Raw genomic sequence first — 21,152 nt, 5'->3', positions numbered from 1 at the left:
AATTGGAAAACCAAAAGAAATGTAACCAATTGTATCATAAATGTATGTCACCTTGGCTAAAGGCATCGGCCAAATAAGTAAATGTAAATTGGATGGTCAACATTTTTAAGCTAATGCAGTCGCTTCCAAAAGCAGCATATCATGAATTGTAGGCAGCAAGGCTTACTCAAGCTAGAGTACAAGCGAATGCCAAATTAGCTTGATTCCCTTTTGCTTTTGAAGGGAGGGAATGAGGCTTTCTGAATATTTCAAAGGGTGTGCATCTTTTTATTTGCATTTTTGCAATCTGTATTTAAAAGCCTTTCATATACAAAGGCTCAGTGTCTTTGAGATGTAAATATAAATGAGATTCAATTTGAAGACTTTGATAATGTTGCTGGGTTTTCGTGCATCAGAGGTTTCACATTCTTTCTTCTTTCTGTTCTGTTAATTCTTTTAAGAAGCCTGTCTTTGTGCTGTGTGAAATTAACTCTAGTAAGCATCATAAATTGCTGTATCGTCTAGCCACATTTGCTTCTTTGGTTTCAGATTTTAAACATCCCCCTGTTATCAGTTGACCCCTCAAAGAGGGTTAGTGTTGTTGCAAATAATTTTCGCTTTCAGAAAAACACTACACTCTAGACTGCTGTGGTTAGGTGATCAATTTGGTGAACCTGAACTTCCAGTACCATTGGAATAATTGAGGAAATCACTGAGAGGTAAGTGGCAAGAAAGAAACAATAATAGACCTGTATGAGCAGGTGTTTTGTTTGTGTAAATATTGGAGGAGCTACAGCACTTTTATTGATATCCGTCCTGTGTGTCTTTTGATCCACAGGATATATAGGTAGACTCAGATTAAAATTAAATTATATAATTTTTTGTTTAACACAAGATGAGTAATGGAAGAAAAACTCGCCCGCCTGAATAAGTGATGTAGAAAAGTGACAGTTGAATAAGTCATAAATTAAAATGATGATGTTTTCTTACTTTATATTGTCCGGATTTAAAAAAATCTTTTTTGTCTTCTGTCTCTGCTTTAAGACCTGCTTGAGCAGGTTTCACCATTGATTTCACATTTTCACTAAAATGTTTAGTCATTTTTAGTTTTTCAATCACAGATCTTATTACATTTTTTTATTTATTTGGCTGCATTCATCCAAAATTACTTGCTGAACATAAATGTATGAAGGCAAATTTGTGTTATCAATTTGACCACTGAAGTTTAAGGATTGAAAAATAGAATGGAGCACTTCCTGCTTCTCGGCCATAGTATTTTAATTTCTCTGGTGGAAATTAGGCACATTTATCCACCAACCGTGATGCATGTTGTTTATTTTGGACACAACCAAGTAGCCAGTATTGACAAAGTTGGAAATATTTCTACAGGATATATCTGACAACTATTTTCTTCTTAAAGTATATGCCTACATTATTTGACTATATGTTTAACAGAGAAGATGAAGTGTGGAAGAACTGTGTGAATAGTCACTCATGATATTTTACAAGGGGTTCCTGTTTCAGAGTGGCTTTACTGGTTTCTTGCCAAGATCTTTAGACTGTGACTTAATGTTATTTATTGGTGGTCCTACCAGTAAATATAATTATTGTGATTGTAATCTTTGAGTTTTGAGTATAAAAATTATTTTGCAAATAAAATGCTGATTTAAAACTTTTTATTTAGGGTAAATGTTAAGGAATTAGAATGGTGCAACCTTCAGCTGCATGCAACAATGTTATGGAACGACAAATAGGCGAAAGTCATCTTCTTGCTGGACTGAAAAACAAAGCAAATGGACAAAGCCTCATGTAATTTCATGTGTCTATTCTATTTTCTGATCAGTTTATTTAATTCAATTAATTAAAAATTAACTTTGTTGCCCTTTTTTCATGGAAGTCTTGCTTTATTTGCCTTTTTTAACTTGGAAAAGTGTTACATACTTTTATTCATATTTAAACTGATCAGCTATAATGGTCATCTTTTGTCTGTGTTTTAGCATTAAATGTTTTGCCTTTAGTTTAAACTGAGGCTAGGGAAAAAAATCATACTTGGCCCACAGAACAAAGATGCTGCATTTGGGTTTATGTCTAATCCAGGTTTTAATTTAACTTAAACCATAAGGTCACATCTGCAGAGGACATTTACTGAAGCAGAGTTGAGGTTATCATTTGTGACCATAAAGTTCAATTTTGGTTACATAGTTTGGAATTAGGGCTGCAACTAACGATTATTTTGATAATTGATTAATCTGGCGATTTATTTTCTCGATTTTGAAATTCAACACACAGTTCATGAAATGGAACTTTTCACCAAATTAACAGCTTTCTATTACATTTTCAGAAATAATTTGTTTTATACAACATTTATATAATATATTGAAAACAAACTGTAATAAATAGAAATAAAAGACTTAGTAGCACTGCTGGCTCTAATTGTGCAATGCACACACACACTTTCTTTAAAACCACAGCAGCTTTCAATAAATTTACTACAGTGAACCCTCGTTTATCACGGTTAATCTGTTCCAGACTCTACCTTGATAAATGAATTTTCGTAAAGTAGGATTCTTTATTTATAAATCGAATATGTTCGCAGCTAGATTATAGAAAACCTGTTCACGACCTTCTAAATACGTTTTTTAACATTATTAGAGCCCTCTAGACATGAAATAACACCCTTTATTCACCATTACACTCGTATTGCCCAATATATTAGATAAAATAAGAGAACATAAGACGTATTAGACGTTACAAATATCATATTATTACTAGGCTCACCCGCCTTTTAAGGCGACCGACTTTTATCCTCAATTTGTGCATGCTCCATGTGTACATCAGGCATGTAAGTATAGGGAATGAGAACATCAAAGTGCCCATTCATAACATCTCCCGAAGTTTTTTTATCCCCTCGAGTGCCTGTCCAAAGTCGTACAATGTCAGCCCGAATCTGTACCGCTAAAGACGGAGTTTCATGCACTAAATAAGCTATAGATGAGAATAAGCAAGCACAATCTCCCCTGATATTTACTACGCGGTGAGGCATTTGTACTCCATCAACATTTATTATTTCCAGAGACATAATTTTGTCTATTTTTCCAGCGCATTACGCACAAAAGCAAGGGAACGATGAGAGCACCAGAACTCTGCTCAAATCGCGTCACTTCATACCGCAAGTAGCAAGTCTGTGATAAGCGGAATACCACTACGCTTTGCACCTTCTCCTGGATAGTAAGCATCTTCCTCCGGCGCTTAGTTTTATTGTCAGAAGGCTTAGAAAAAGCAGCACGTTTAGGAGCCATCATGGGGCTTAGATAAAAGTTCTCAGAAAGCGCATGCGTAGTGACGTAAGCGTGTATGAGAAAAAATCACGATAGAGTGAAGCCGCGAAAGTCGAAGCGTGATATAGCGAGGGATCACTGTAAACTCACAATTTAGCTTATGTATTCAGAATCGCACTAAGCACACACTTCAAAATTAAACGTAATTTTTTCTGCAAGAGAAGTTTTACTAGTAAAGCTTTATGTAAATATCTGACCATCACAATATTCCACCACAGAAGAATTTGTTTCACCATCATGACTAAATGAGTTTTTTAAGTCTGCAGTAATGTTTGAAACACTGTCGAAGGCTTCCGCATGTCATTTGCTATCGGGAGTGTGCCATTAGATTTTCAAGTTTGAAACTGTGTTATCCTGCCACTAAATCTGTTTTACTAGCTAAACATGGCTTTCTGCAGCAAACACTTGCATATTATCACATCTTCCTTCAGACTGCATAAAACCAGTTGAAGTCGGATAGCTACCTAGTCTGGAACGTTCGCTATTCTACCCTGCTCCTGCTTTTGACTCGGAATGAGAGATATACGTCTTGCATACGACACTGGGGGGGAAAAAAAAAAGATTTCTGCTTAGACTGGTATTTAAGTTTCTTTGCAGCAATTTTTTCTAACGTTGCACAGTAATGCAAGCTGGTAATACAGCACTGTAATTTAGCAGAGTAACTGCAGCTCCAAAAAAAAAAAAAAAGGCTAGTGAAAATCTGAGCGTACAATAGTTGGTGGCTAACAGCACATTTTTTTTAATCATAAAACTCTGTCATTTGTGCTAGTGTCTTCATTTGTAGTGTATTGTAGAGAGCTGAAATATGACTCAAATTATTCATTTAAAACTGAAAACCATGGCATTATGCCTAGCCTAGCAAACATTGTGTTGATATGCATGTATCACATAACACTGAAGCTACATTCAACTTACTGGGATGACAGCAAGTCTGTAGTTTGTAAAGGTATGTTTCCTGTTTAAATTTTTGTGCATCTGTCATGTGCTGTCATGCCATACGAAGTCACAACCTTTTTTTTTTCCCCCCTCTGCATTCAGAGTAGTGTTCCCAAACCTTGAAAGTCTTGGGTCACACTGTCATTTTCTGCCACTTGCATACGGTTTGCCTTTTTCAGATGCATGTATAGCTGTGAGGAGTAGTGATGCAAGTGCAAGCCACAACGTATTAAGCCTAATGACGTAATCAACTAATCAATGAAAGTGATCGTTGCTAACATTTTTAATAATCGATTGTTGTTTAATGCTGTTGCAGCTGTAGACTGGAATTCATGAGAGGTTTTAATGGGGAAACTTCATAAACTGAGATTTACTAATGGTCACAATGTCCTCTGAGCCTTCTTTGCATGGCTAGATGAAGATTACAGCTGGAGTCAACAACTGTAATGTGTGGCAGTCTCTAGCACTCTAGTTTTGCTGGAGTAGTTAAATGTTATTTTGTTGGTAGAACAGCTCTTCTTTTCAAGGTTCTTAGTAAGGCAGTCATCACACTACAGGACTTGATTTGTCTTCATGTCAGAGAGCACATCAGATTTAGAAACTGTAGTTGCCTCTGTACTGTAGATCACAGGGGTGACTGATTACACATTTCCTTCATGTTTTTTACCTAAATTTTGTATTTTGCTGCTTAAGTCCCTCAGTATCACCTAATTTTGGCATCAAGTCAATGCGGTAAACACTGATTAAGAAGGGGGGTGCACTGTGTAAGAGTAAACCGACAGTATGGATTAGAAATATTAGTCTCATATTACTGGTGGTTCACAGCAGGCAATCCACCTGAATAAATCTTAAACAAAATGAAAGCAGGGCTTATTACTAACAACAATTTCAGCATACAGTACTCTGTATTTTTAGCACCTTGGAAATCAGTCTGGGAAGCCATAATGTACTTGACAGATTCTTCAGTAGTTTACTTGCATGCCATAGGTAAAAAGCAGTAGATGCTCACTTTTGAAGCTCTGTACAGGCTTTAAAAGATTGATATTAGAAATATAACTTCTATAGGCTATAATAACGTAGCTCGGTTCTTCTGACTCACTTCACTCTGTTTAATTCTTAAAAACTTCTATAGTGATGCAGTTGAAGACATCCTGTTGAAAATTTTGAAAAATTATTCATAACTATTTAATGACTTCTATAATACTAATGTGCCTTGAAGTAAAAAACACAGGTGACATTTTAGGCATTGCTTATATCTGTGATGATGATTATTTTGTTAGCAAGTGATTATTGTTCAACATGGAAAGTGGTTTGGGGTAAATTTCACTCAAATCTTTGTAATATTAGGGTGTTGTACTGTGTTAGCCATTATGAATTTTAGTTAGCCAATAAAAGGTGTTATTTTGCTTGAATTCTCACTACACTCAAATCTTTGTTAATACTTATTCTGAAGCATAGAGTAATTGAAAATCTCACTTGGAGAACTTTATGAACTTCATGTAATATTTTGGTCACATTACATGAATGGAAATTGACAAGTTGTTTTTGAAATGTTCTTTATGTTTGTGTGGCTATAAGAAAAAATAAGAAGTTGTAACATTTTCTAAATAAAGATGTTGTTCTCTCTGGTTTTAATCTTTATTTACATCTTCGAAGGAGGCTAAGGGAGTATTCTACACATCACATTTAGAAAATTGAGACATAGCTAAATAAGTAACTTTCTTCTTTCTCTCTCCCTTAAAAATACCATGTACACTTTATGTGAAAGTGATGAGCCTAAGGGCAAAGCAAAATAAAATGTTTTGCAAAGTGAATATATCCAACAGTTTTTGGTCATTCTTTTCTGTACAGGTCATTACTGTCAAATCTTGGTCCGTGGCACCCTCCTTTTGGCCACATTTGCATCTTACTTAAACAAACTTGCAGATTTTTTTGTGTTGTGTTTATTAGGCATCGTTGCTGCCATTTATATATCTAGGCAGTCCGCATTCTTCATCGTGCTATGACTGGAATGAAGACATATTTGGCCATCACCACTACCTTATAACATCAGACAAGACCTAGTAACTCCAAAACCATTGCACGTGAGAAATGCCAGGGCTGACCAATCACATCTGCCGGTTTGAACCTCACGTTCATGTCAGTATGATATTTGTTGGTACCTTGCAAAACAATGCTTCACATAAAAAAAAAAAAATAAAAAAAAACAGATGGACAACCAGCCTAGTACTTTCAGTTAAGCAAAAACATTTTAAATTCTCTCGTTTAAACTCTTTTGCAGCTGTCAGTAACAGTGCTGATTCATTTAGATGTGAGTTTGTATTTCAAGGTTTCCCTTCCCCTGTTGTCCTTTTGATGCATGTAATGCTTAATTTTAAGAGCACTAATAATGTAGCTGATATAATTATAACTGTGTGAAAGACTACTTCTTTAGAACAGAAGCTATCCAGGATTGTTTTTTTCTCTTTGTTTACACTTACTCCTGTTTATATTCTGAAAGTTCCATTCTACTTCTGCTTGCAATACCAGCTTCGCTCCCATCTACTCCTTTGTGCAGTACTAAAATTTAATTCCCACATAGGGTGTAGTCTTTCCTGGATACATGTTTTAAAATATCAAATGGATACTGTAGAAATTCAGTCAAATCTTTGCCGGTCACCATGTCATACGTTCATATTTCTGACAAATAAAATTAGCACATTTTTTCTCTTTTAGCTTACTTGTCTTTTTTGTGCTTTGTAAATCTCATTTTTGTTTGCCTGTCCTTTGGCAATAGTGCACATTGAGTGCTGACTCAAACACGAGTTGCCTGACTTTAACTCATCATTAAACTCTTCATTTTAATTGCATTTTCAATTTAAAGAGTTCTATTTGTAGCTGCATTTGCTGACATGAAGTTCTAAATTAATCTAAGTATGATAGGAACCTGTCCCAGTGTCTGCGTTTGCAGATTTCTTGTGTTGTGGTTACTAGGCATTGTCTGGCTACAAACCAGGAAGATGCTATATAGTAGTATTGCTGTGTACAACAAAAAGACTCTATTTTTAATTTAAATTAGGAACTGTGGGATTACCAAAGGAATGCAGCTTTTACTCTTTCAAGGGTAGATTTAGGTTTGTGTGTTCAAATACTGGTTTTATAAACATGTATAGGAGAAGCTGGAAAAATGTGATTACTTAAGTGGGTCATTGTAAGCTACTCAAAGCAGAACCTCACCCCTGCAATTAAAATCAAAATTATGAAACCAACAAGCTACTTAAAGAGTATTACAAGTGCTAGTTAGAACTTTTGTTATAGAGCAGGAATCAACTGTGGACAATATGCCAGACAGGCATAGAGCACAGTCATGCAATTCGCATTCGTATTCTCTTAGTAGTACCTTTAATTTTGAACACTGAATGCTCCATGATGGCCTCAGCTTCCTGTTAAAGTTAAATAAGGCACACACAAGTGCAGTTTTGTTGCAGTAAAAGAAATGCAGCTAAAGTCTGAGCTTGTTACATACTTAGCAGTGCTTGTAGCCTTGTCTTTCACAGTACTGCAGTGAAGTTCTGTGGGAACTGGCAGTCTTTACGGGTAATGATCCTGAATTTTGCCTGTAGGGTAAGGGTCGGGATTTGATTCCGTGAAACCCATTCTGGTTAAAGTAACAGATGGAAGCTTCCATAGCTGAAGTCTCATTGCTGGAGCTGTTTAAGCTAGTAACCATTTGTAAGTGCAATATTTAAGTAAAAGTTCAGAGTCTTGCATTAGACATAGTATAACTTGAAGCCCAACTTTAATTTTGAACCATCTTCCTGCAGCTAGACAGCTTACAATTAAATTCCTGGAAATTGTATTTATTTTGGTTCTTGAGAGGCATAAAATTAACAGGAAGCAGACAACTGTTAGTCTTTTCTGAAATGTTAATTTATTTTAATTAATTAGAAATAGAGAATTACTAAGTTAAGTGAACATTTTATTGCCAGTCTGCTGATTCTTTCTGATTCTTTCGATAATCCTTTTATTCACACAACATGCTGACTTCAGCTGACAAGTTCAAGTGTAATGAACTGAATAGGAGAGCGCAGCCATTGTTGCACATCCATCCCCTGTCATTTTTATCTCTTCACCACTCCTCATTGAGTTGTAGCTTGTGATTATCTGCTTATGTGCCAGATTGACTGTATTTGCATAAAGACTCTGAGGCAAGCAGGAAGGCAAGGTTAAAGAAGGAATGCAGGTCTACCAGGCTGCTTGTTTGCAATGTTTAAATGAACCCCTTTCTGCTGGAACCTTTTTCTTCTGCCTGTTACTTAGGATTATTTTATGTTAAATTAGACAAGCTTAGGTTCAGAGCAATTGATTTCATTGTCCAGATACTTTTATTTTTATTGACACATGCATGTCTTTTTTTCTTAGTTTTTTTTTTTTTCTTTAATGATACTGATGTTTTTCCTTGATGCAGTTTGCTCCTAGTTTTTAGTGGAAACATTTTTGAGTTGTCTCTTTTTCTGTCACCCATTTTGTCTTCGGGGCCTAACCCATCAAAGAGAATCTCAAGTGAGTACCTTTTCTCATACTGTAGTATAACTAGACCATTTTTCTTCAGTTTTGGTAATCTCAATGAGTATTCACTATTTTGTTATTTGGAAAGGACACACAGAACACATTGATAAAGAAATAGGACACATGCTTAGCCAAGTAAACCAAATCAGTCCTATCAAACCTGTAACTGATCAGAAAATTACTCTGTGAAAGAGGATGCAGAGTTTTGTTTTATTATACCGCATATTATATATATGCTAGCATTTTATTTTTACATGTACAAATTTGACATGCATATAATTTGTATTGTATAAATTTTCAGGGGCATAACACTTTGATTTTAAATGTCAAAGATAATTCCATAATATGACTTTCCAGAGAATAGTTCAAAGATACTTTTTCTAAATTAATGTGTCAGTGTATAGTTGACTATGGTGAAATAGATTGGAAGTTTTTACTCTCTGGTCTTTATCTTGCATTGAAACTTGGGTAGTTCCATGGTTAGCCATATCCTTGATTTGATGGGTGCAACTTTTTCCCATTTTTTAATGTGCATGAGTTAATTTTTATTCACAAATGACAGACCAATCTACAAAGGCAGGGATCCTGAAAAGTGGCCTATTGAAAGGTAGCCTCTTTGTTGTCCTGGTCATCCTTGGGGATGAGACCCACATTCTTCAAATCATCTGACAAACATGCACAAAGACACAAGTTAAGCTATCAAAAATAAGAGACTAATAAGAAGCAGTATGGATACCTCAGCATTTACTGTACCTGAAAGTTGCATAGAGCTCAGTTTTGTCTGGGTGAGTGTGGCCTGCTGCTTGCTTCCAGTTTTGTGTGCCCATCTTGTGTAGCTTCCTAAAGTAGTGGAAAATACTTTCATTCATTGACATGAACTCACAGTGCCCATCTTGTCAAAAACTGGGCTTAGGTTTTTGAGTTGGATTTCTTGGAGAGTTATTTTAGAGTTAACTAGTTTTCAAAGAATTTTCCACATATCAGACCTTACAAAATAAATTGAAAGTTCAGTATTTTGGAAAACTCAAAAGCATTCAACCTTGAAATGTGCATGTTTCACTGCATGGAACTTTTGTAATTGGTTCAGTTATACAGTATTAAGTTTAAGAATAAGTTTGAGTTAAGAACAAATTGGTAAACTGTATCAGTTTTGATTCCTAAACATTAAAGAGCTTGTTTCATATAATGTTTTTTTTTATAAACATGTTCTTTTATATTCATTCCCCATAATTGCCCTCTTTCATTTTCTAATGCTGAAGAGGCATACTGGCTCATTTTATTATTTTTGTATAGCTTCAGCAAATTAATGAAAACTAGCATTGAATCTAATTGTAATTTTGACATCTCTTAAGTAGGCTGGCTTCACAGCATTTCAGTTTAGTTACTGTGTCACATAATTAGCTTCCTGGGATTGAATCCTTTGTCTGAACATTGCCCATGTGGGGTTTGCATGTTCTTCCCCTGTCTATTTGGGGCTTTCTTCCAACATTCCTAAAGATGTGCAAGTCTTGTTAACTGGCAATTGCAAATTTGGACTGTCCTTGCTTTATACCTAATGCTGCCAGGATAATACTTCACACACCACTAGATTCTGAATTGATTTAAGCAGGTTTGAAAATGTTACGTTTTAGGTAAGAATGTTTACACTTTGGGTGAGTGTTTGACCAGAAAATTTTATATCTGTTCTTGCATGTGAGGTTCCTAGAGATCGTACTTTACCTTGGAACTTTGTTTTATATATGTGTTTGTATTAATTTATGATAGACAGAGAGATAAAAGATCTAGTATTGTGTTTTTGGCCTGTTGAGCATTAGTACAGTCCATTGGTCAGAAATGGTTCAAGCTGCTTGAAGGGCTTTTTTTTATCTGATAGTCATCAAGCATCATGAGCAGACAAAGCTGCATGCTTTTCACATCCAGGCACCATCCTCTTGCAGTGATTAGCTTTGATTGCAAGTGATGCTTGTTAGATTGTGCCTGCTGCCCTCTTCCCTCAGGCACTGGCACCCATGTGCATCTCTGCCCTGTTTTACTTTCATTGAGCATTATTTTGACTACTACTCAGAAGAGCTGTGTTATTTATGAGATTGCCCCATCTTTGATATGTGCAGTTGCCAAATCTTTAGTCACTTAGGGAGTGCAATCAGATGTAAATTGGGCATACAGCTTTCTGGAGACCTGCTTGTGATGTATAATAGATTAAGGGCTGCTCAATTCTTTTTAAGAATTTCTCACTATTCATAGCTAGGGAGCATCACAATGAAGACGTTGCATATCATTTCAGCCTCTTGTAGGCCTGCATGGTTGCCAGAGCCTGTTTAGAATGTACTGCACAGGATACACAAATTAGCTACATAAATGACAATATGTTTATAAGCAGTAAAACCAAGGTCATTTTTTTTTTCTCCCCACTATACACTTTGTGATTGCTTGCTGCATTACTAACACTACACTCCTTCATTTTACTCCACTGTGAAGAAGTAAAAAACATTTCTTCAGATTTTAAAATCACTTCATTAACTTATTTGACTGTACTGTCATTTTGTTTAGTCGGGCAGCAAAACTATGATTTGTATGAATGCGTTTCTTAATCCCCCTCCCAACCCCAATATTCTTAATATGGCACTGTAACATGCCTGTGAATTTACACACATCTCAGTATATAAACCCTGAGTCAGTTACTTACTGGGGTATGTTCTGTGAGGAGGCAGCATGCTTCCCATGTGTTGATGTAATTTTTTTCTCATAGTACAAAGATGTTCATTTTGATTGGCTATAGTAATTTCTTCCACTGTGGTTGTGACCCATCATAGAGTGGTAGCCATTCAAAGATATTCACATAATACGTCCCAAAAAATAATCCTGTGTAACCTGAAAATTTGACTTCAGAACTGAAACCAGCTTTTGTTTGTCACAATGAATGCCAAATGGTTTTAATATAAAACAGCAGCAAATTGGGCATCTCAGATTCAAGAGTGAAATGGAACAGGATCAGGAGCGAAAACATACTTTTATAGCACTGAAGAAGTGTTTAAAATCTGTTGTTTAGTATACCTGTTAACCAAAACGCAGAGCAGTGCAGTAGAACAAACTAACACACAAAAATGGTAACGCTGATCATGTTAGTGATGTACAAAACACGGAAGTATTGCTGCATATCATGTCTGGAGTAACACGATAATGAAATTAGTGATAGATTCAATTACATTTGAATAACACTGTTTGATCTGATAGCCCTAATGCTGAAAATTATATATTCATATCTTTTTCAATTTTAAGTAACAAATGCACCTGTATATATGTGTCAGTTTAAGTTTTTAAAACCTGAGAGCATTCAGTTGTTTGATTTAATGCAGTCAAAGCTGATACTAAACATACTATTTCATGTATCCTTTTTTTTTTTTTTTTTGGGCCCTGGGAGCTGTAATTTTATTCCACTAACACTGAAGCCAGTCCTGGGAAGTGCTGTTTCATTGCTAGCTGCAGTACATGAAATGGGGAGCTGGAGCTATACAAAATGGATCAAATCTCCTGTTCTTTGGGATGTTTATATTCTGTCCGTCAGTGGTGTCTGTCTATCTTAATACAGCATTATTGTACTAATTTCCTTATAGTCAGTTACCCATCAACTGCTATGTTTTTTTAAACACAGAACAACTGGAAAATGCTTTGGTATTAAGAATGAGTTTGGTGTTGCAAGATGAAGTTCGAATCATTTTAAAAACATCATGCATTTTGGCATGTTTTAATCAGTGACGTAGAAACATTTAAGAAATTCTACCATGAGTGTTGTAATGTTGTTGTTGTAGTGTTACATTAGGCTTAATAGTACTAGGGTGTTGTACCATGTTAGCCATTATGAATGTAGATCTTGCCTGAAGAAGGGACCTGGAGTTGCCTCAAAAACCTGCATATTGTAATCTTTTTAGTTAGTCAATAAAAGGTGTCATTTTGCTTGACTTCTTACTACATTCATAGTAGTAGCTGTGTTAAAATGATTACAAAATATAAACATTATTATAGCTATGGGTTCATAAACCATCTTGGAAATCTGTTCATTATTAAAAAAGGGGCTATGTAAATATTGTTTAATTGCTTTTTAATTTAACATTATAACAATTTAGTACACATAATATCCCAAGATCCGTTTCATGTTTTCACTTTACCTTTCCTGAGATCTAGTAAAGGTCTTGAGTTCATTTTGGGTGGTCTTTAGCTTAAACTCGTACTCGGCCCAGTATCCTTTCCCTCAGATTCTAACGTTCACCTTTTACGTAACCGTTTGTTGTTTTTTGGTAATATCTACATTTGTATCATGTTTTACCTTTTTAAAATTTCTTTTTATTTCCCATATTGTAACATAGTTGTTGTTAAGTTCTTATTTCCAGTTGTAATGCTATAATTGGTTCTCATTTTTATGTGTGTTCAACAAGAAAGTCTTCATTTATCAGCTTCTTCCATTTTTTCAAAAACTTCATTTATTGATGTTTTTCACATGTCCTGGATTACAGTATTGTATTTTTTGTGTTCACGTACTCTTTTTTTGTTTCTGTGCTTCTAACTGCATTTTGCTTCCCCCTGGATACACCCAAAAGAAGAGATGGTGTGTCCTTAACATAGTTATCCTTACCTGTATACAAGGTTGTGAAGACAAAACTTTAAGCCTTAGCCTGAAAAGGGAATTCTATAGGGCTTTTCTGCAGTGTACTCAAATATGTGAATTAAGTTTAAAGCATTTTTGGTTTACAGCATATATTTCTAATTTCAAAAACAAGTCAACATGGATGTGGAAAATGGTTGGTTAAATAAATTATTGTACAAGTATACATTTTCTAACACAAAACCAAAAAATCTTTGGATATTGTTTCTTGCTCGATCAATGTGTGCTCTGACCAGTTCTTTCCTCGTATCAAAATCTAAAGGCAAGCTTCAGAAAGTAATGCAAGTGCTAACCTATGGTCCATTTGAACAAGATAAATGGTGGTTAACTGGTAACAGGACATCAGGTTATACATACTACAGTTATAGAAAAAATAAATTAAAAGATGAAAATCTAAAAAAAAAAAAATGACTGCAAAATATACACGAAGGAATCACTGCACAATTAATGTATCATGTTTTGAGTATTGAAATCCTAAAAGGTTAGGTCTTCTGCCTCTTTCAAGAACTGGACATGGATTTGGTAGTTAAAAGTTACGATGAGGATTGAGAACCAGGAAACATTTTGTGTTGCTCTTTGGCAATGGCATTATTAGGACAATAGAAACTTGCTGTACTTTACCTTCATGGTATATGCAGTATCCATGAAAATGCTGTTCTTGTTTACAGAGTTCAGTCTCTTGGCAGTTGGATATTGTAAATCAGAAATCTAGATTGAGTGCAATGCATATCCTGAACTTTAGTTTATGAATATCTGCCAGGAGTGGTGTTACATGTACACATGACACCTGTCTACGTTTTGCATAAGCTCTCAGTTTCTGTGGATGGCATGTTCTAGCAGATTTACAGCTATGCCATATTCTTTATATTTCTTAATGATTGATTAAACTGAAATGCACCTTTTCATGGAGTTGCTTGGAGTGGATTTTTTTTTTTGCCTTCATTGTGTAGGTTAGGCCACCATACTGACTCACTACAAGCTGGACCTTTAAATTATAAGTGGATTTATACTATAATCAATTAAAACTCCTGACAGGTGACCTCCATTTTATTGGTTACATGGCTTCTAAAACCAGTTGGCTGCACAAGTAATAATTTAGCTGTGAGAGAGTGAATACTTAAATGAGAATTATTTTATATTTGTGAGTACTATTTGTAGGAAGTATATTTGTAGTGATTTTTGTGTAAGTCATTTTGGACAAAAATACCTTCTAAACAATGATAATGACGAACCACTCAGTAGTTTTTATTGCGCATGTAAAAAAAACTCAGTATGCCATTTTTGGTTTTTCATAAAGGGATGACATTAGTAATGTTAGTAGTTATAGTCTGTAGTAGTAGAAAGAGAAGTGCACATGTGTATGTTGTGTTTTATCCATTTTGGGCAGTTTCTCCAGTTTATTTTTTGTAAAATGGCTTGGATACAATCAACAACAACTAAAAATACAAATGACTGTAAAAATGTAAACATGATGGTTAAGTTATAGACCACGTGGAATGTTTCTGGAGTAGCTAAAGTGTTCAGATGGCACAATCTAGGAATTTTGGCGTAAGTTAATATAGATAAAGGTTTATACATTGCTTGGAGAAGAAACTTGAATTTCAAATCTCTTTCTGCTTCTCTTTGAGATTAGTGTTTGATGCAATGGGAACACAGGATTATAGTTCTTTGTTTAATACGTCATACATGAGAGTATGTAAAGCATTTAAGGTAATCTTTGCTATATAGCAGGAAGAACTGGGTGTGCATGCAAGAACTTCATCCTTTTACCTTGTGCTCCATATTTATTGCAAAGATTTTTTTGCCGAAATAGTTTTTTCATACTCAGGTGTGTTTAGCAAATACAGTGATCTCTGCCAAAATAAAATATTTCTAATTTTCATGATTAAAATTGTAAAGAAAACTTAAGTAACTGTAACCTCTAAAGGTCATATCTGTACCTTAGATAAAAGCCTTTTTTAATCTAAACACCTACAGATTACATATGAAAAAAAAAAATGTGCTGTATAAGGTTGCAATACAGGGCACTGTATATCTCTCTGATATGGATTTTAAACATCTTGGAGCTAACATTTTCTCTTTAACTTGCAATCTGATATTCCTCAAGTGCATGGACGGCTCAATTTAAATCATCTATCAGCATTGACAGTTAAAGATATCAACATGTAAACAGCATAGCCAGTGTTTGAATGGAATCTCTGAAGTGAAAAGGTTATTGAAGTTACAAATCACAGTTCGAGTTCAGAGGTCTTTTCTTTTTAGTGTTGAACATGCATATTGTTTTGTTAATAATACATAGATATTCTGAAAAAAAGAGCATCAGGCCATCTCAAGGTTTATTTTTGTTTTATTTCAAAATGCAGAGTGAAGACAGTCCAAGCCCGAAGCGCCAACGGCTTTCCCATACACTCTTTGAGTATACTACTGCTTCACCCAATCCTTCTCCACCAATCAGACCATGGGAAATGGCAGCAAGTAGGCAGCCACCTTCAGTACAGCTCACGCAACATCATCTCTCAGGGGAACCATGCAGCATGCCAGGCCGAAATAGACGAAGGTATGATTTATTTTTTTAGATTTAATAATTACTAGGCAAACTTCCATAAAGGTTAAACTTGGAGTTACTGAAATGTGTATAGTTTTGATTTAAGTAGATGATCATCTCCATTTTGTGTGTAGCCTGTAAATGTCTTTTCTTTTTATAAAAAGTTAAAGTAAAACACAATTCATTATTAGAACTTCGTCAGAGTATATATAAAAAAATAGAAGCTTGCATAATACAGCTGATGAAAACATGAAAAGAAATGTTTGAATCTAATAATGATGATAATATATACTCAGAATTTACATTATTTCTACTGATTACCTGTTTCAGTCCAAAGAATAAAGTGAAATAATCTGCTTTTTAATGAATAGCAATAAAAATCAAGGTTGGTCAGTCAACTAAGAAAAGCATGAAATCCTCTAAGTCAAGGATGTTTTACTTTCGTGCAATTGTATGTAGCATGTACAAGACAGAGCAATTCCAGTGAGCTAATTATATTAGCCTCTGTTTTTAAAAGGTAGGTAGTGGTAGTACTTCTGATGCATATGATTAACTAATGTCTCCCTAACCAAGGCCCATTGTGTTGGATGTTGGAACTTCCTGGACGAAGCGGAGTAACACAGCTAGTGTCATTGTTTCATTTTAACACAGTCAATAAGCTGATTAAGAGGGCAGTCTCACTTATGACAAACACTCTGGATCTGCTATGGGTAGTAGTGGAAGATAGAATGAAGGCAGAACCATGGGCCATTATAAACTGTGCTGCACAGTCTCTCTGTGTAATACACTTAACATTGAGAAGTTTCAGTCAAAGAATTATTTAGCAGAAGTGGGTCAGGAAACGCTACAGAGGACCCTTTATACCTACAACAATATACCTTTGTAATGTCTCGCTGGGTATTCCCTTTTCCTCATTAACCAAGTCAGCAATTTTCTTTCCTTTTAGAAATTTCTTCTCTGTCTGTCTAAGGGTTTCCATCATTTTGCATTACAGTATGACCCTTTCTAGGATATTTCTGCATAAGTAAAGAAATCATGTTTAACCAAGGAGTCTGGTGATACTAAATTTAATTTCTTATATGGGAGTATTAATGAGATCAGGAGATTCACAGTTATTTCCTGTGCAACTGACCTGGTGATTTTGGGAAATTAAAAGTCTGATTAACTAAGAAGCGTACTTAAATCCATAATCGAAATTAAATACAACTAAAGCTGCAACCTATAACCAGCTGAATTTGACATGACATAAGAAACAAAAGTCTCTGTTAAAACAAAGAGTAGCAGCAAAGAAAAGGACACAACTTTCCATGAATAAGTATGACTAGAGTGTGAAACCCTGTATGCCCTTCAGTGTTTTAAAATGAAGTGCAAAACTTTTGTTTTAAAACTACTTTTTGAGTTATTTTAGTCTTTCACAGGGCACTTTAATATAACAACTCTCACATCAAGTCTGTTTAGTGTTCCTAGTTTACTTAGCTTGTACGTCTTTGGGTTGTGGTGATGATAATGATATTGCTTAACACTAGAATTACCATTCACACCTCTCCGTCAGCGTCTTTTGTCCTGTAAATGTGCCGATTAAGACAAGCAGCCTGCTATTCCATCCCCCCCACCGTCGCAGAACGTTCACAAAATTCTCCCAGCTCATGCCTTGTTTGATTATCTGGGAGTGAAGTGCTGGAGTTTGAGTGGAAATAATCGATTATTTGGAACACATGCATTTCATGTGTGTTCCGTTTCTACAGTAATCTGTGTAAATACATTGTTAAAACAGAAACTTTTTCATATTTTAGATGTTACAAAATGTAGGCATAAACTATAGAATGTGTGAAGCCTGAAATCCAAAGATCAAATAAACAATTTCACGGTAAAATTTGCTGACTTATAATCAAGAGTCCCCGGTTCGATCCTGACTGTCTCCTATGTTTTCAGGAGCGAGCTGTTAAAATATTACACAGTGCACACATTTGGTTTGTGTCTGTAACAGACCGTGTACATTTATAGTACTGTAATTGTAAAAGTTACCTTTTTTTTTCTTCACTTCTCTGTCACGATCACGATACAGACTACCGCCCTAGGGATTTGATGCTGTTAGTTTTTATTTATTTAGATATTAATTCACTACTAGCATCTAGCAATGGAGAATCATTTTGATGTGATTTACTGTATAGGATTACATTTTAATAACAATAACATAAATGCATTGTTTTAAAGTTCAACAAAATTCATAGTTGGGTGGAATACCAGTAATACCTTCAAGATTTACGTTAGTTTTGCAGTTCTGATTGATTAATGCATATTTGTATTAATTTCTAGGATTTATCTTTATCAGTGCACATATTGTAACTGTCATACATAAAGCACATGTAATACCACATTATCACACCAGGTGTGAAAAAATAATGTGAAATAACCATATCATAAAAAATCTACAGTGGTACCTCGGTATACATCCTTAATCCGTTACAGATCCTTTGACTTATACCAAACAGGACGTATACCAAACAAATTTTTCCCATAAGAAATAAAGGAAAAATGATTAATCCGTTCCCATGAAAAAAAAAAAAAAAATCCTATTGATATTGGCATATTATATATACATTGATGGGGTTGTATAAAATAATTTGAAATAACCATATCATAAAAAATCTACAGTGGTACCTCGGTATACATCCTTAATCCGTTACAGATCCTTTGACTTATACCAAACAGGACGTATACCAAACAGATTTTTCTCATAAGAAATAAAGGAAAAATGATTAATCCGTTCCCATGAAAAAAAAAAAAAAATCCTATTGATATTGGCATATTATATATACATTGATGGGGTTGTATAAAATAATTTAAACACTGCTTAATAATAAAATACATAAATACAAAAGCAATTAGCTGAAATAAATGAAAATTTAACCTCACTTTTTAATAACGTCTTTGTTTTTCACAATCGTAGATATTGTCGTTCTTGGCATACGGTATGCAGCAGCCATGTCCCAGATCGCATGCCACCTTCATACTTTTCAACATTCAATTCAAATTACGCGAAAAACACAAAATCACGTGAAAATTCACAGAGAGTTACAGCGGGTTGTTCACTGAATGCTAGCAAGTGGCGTACTAATGCTTGTGGGCAGTCGTGGCTTTTCTCGAGAGAGAGAGCTAGCTAAACAAGGGTAGTGCGTGGGTTGTTCACTGAATGCTAGCAACTGGCATACTGACGCTTGTGAGCAGTCATAGCTTTGTCTCGAGAGAAGTAAACAAAGGTAGAGCGCGGTGTTCTAGTACGCAAGTCATATTCCAAACAAATGTCGTATACCAAGCAAAATTTTTCACGTCCAAACAGGACATATACCAAGTTGGACTTATTCTATAGCGGACGTATACCGAGGTACCACTGTATTCATTTATAACAGGGATGTCCGGCTTGGATCCTGAAGGGCCACGGTACCTGCAGGTTTTTGTTCTAAACACTTTCTTACATAACCAGTTAATGCTACTTATTAACATAATGATTATGCTTTAATTATGGTTGACTTGCTTGTTTGTTTATATATTTTTTTTTTGTTTCATTTTTTTTCCCTTAATCAGCAGCCACAAAATAAATAACAGCAAAGTGCGACAACATATGACCAGTTAACTCAGGGGTGTCAGACTATCCTAGAGGACCACCAACTTCACTCCCACTAATTTATTTAGCAGTTAATGAAGCACATTCTTAATACAACCACTTGTTAGTTTTCTCGTTCTGCCACACCACACCAGTCATTTCCAACTGGTCTTTTTTATTATAAAAAATAACTAATCTTTCCAGAATCACAGCAGAGTTTCATAACAAGGCTGAAATTTGGCAGGCTCATTCCGTACAGCTTACTTGCAGAATTTAAGCAGGTTTCATTTCGAAATTCTACGCGTAACGGTTATTATTGAATTTTACTTGCGTACATATATACGTACATAACCTGCAGCTCAGTTGCCGTGTGAGGCGGAGTTGTGTCCCCCATCCCCACGCCTCCCACGTAATTGACTGCCTGCCCATATAAGGCCACTAATCGGCAGCAATTCAAAAATGTGAGAAAACAGTAAAAAGGAGGCGTGTCAGACGTTGTGGTACATTTTCTGATGCAGCTAAACGGAAGCAACTTTGTGACGCTGCCACCAAATACGCGCCGAAAAATCCACAAGTTAATAGACATGCTGTCGCTAAATACTCGCAGGCAATTCCACAAGTTTATACTGGGAATGCCTGTTAAACATCTTAGATTCACGAGTAGCGATTTGGGTAGTGAACACTTTAGTGAATGAAACCTGTTATCTTTACAACGGTTGACAAGCACTGAATGTAACTTGAACACAACACGTACTCCAAATACGAACCTGATTGAAGGAAATAATGATAATCAAATCCTTGATGACAGCAACACTCATAACAGTGACAAAACAATTACATTGACAATCATGTTACATTATTTTTAAAATTTTTCCTTTTCTTTAACATAACTTCTTTAACACACTACTTCTCCGCTGCGAAGCGCGGGTATTTTGCTAGTAAAATAATGTAGCTCAAAGTGCTTGAAGAAAGAGAAAAAAGACAAAGTAAGAATTAAAATCGGAGAACACTAATTAACATAGAGTTAAAGTAAGGTCGGATGGCCAGAGAGGACAGAAAAAAAAAAAAAAAAAAAAAACTACAGACAGCTGGAGAAAAAATAAAATCTGCAGGGGTTCCAGGCCATGAGACTGCCCAGCCCCCTCTAGGCATTCTGCTTAACATAAATGATCAGTCCTCATTGTATTCAGGGTTCTCATGGAAGGACTTGGTGGTCACGTGGACTTCTGGCCTTTAATACATCAATGTGGGGACATAACAGTGCTTTGATTAGGTGGTGGTGGCGCAGGTCTCCACCACAGAAAACCAGAAAAAAGAATAGGAGAGAGTAGGGGTTAGTACAGATTTTGGAGCCACCATGAATAGTAATGATAATTAATTGAATATGCAGAGCATCAAGATTAAATTAAAATGAAGTTATGAGAAAGCCATGTTAAAGTAATGTGTTTCTAGCATTTTTTTAAAGTGCTCCACCGTATCATCCTGGCGAATTCCTTTTGGCGAGCTATTCCAGATTTTAGGTGCATAACAACAGAAGGCTGC

General features: G+C 35.4%; 1 protein-coding gene across 2 annotated transcripts in view; it reads left to right on the top strand.

The window, feature by feature from the left end:
* Nucleotides 1-21,152, top strand: part of LOC120532363 (E3 ubiquitin-protein ligase RNF38-like) — a 236,923-nt gene that overhangs the window by 172,385 nt on the left and 43,386 nt on the right. For both annotated transcript variants that reach the window (XM_039758287.1, XM_039758286.1), the window contains one exon: nucleotides 15,825-16,018. In XM_039758287.1, the coding sequence (XP_039614221.1) occupies nucleotides 15,825-16,018 (194 nt within the window). The remainder of the gene's footprint in view (nucleotides 1-15,824; nucleotides 16,019-21,152) is intronic.

Source organism: Polypterus senegalus, chromosome 7 (assembly GCF_016835505.1).
Source record: "Polypterus senegalus isolate Bchr_013 chromosome 7, ASM1683550v1, whole genome shotgun sequence".
Lineage (NCBI taxonomy): Eukaryota > Metazoa > Chordata > Cladistia > Polypteriformes > Polypteridae > Polypterus > Polypterus senegalus.
This window is presented reverse-complemented; position numbering and strand designations above follow the sequence as displayed.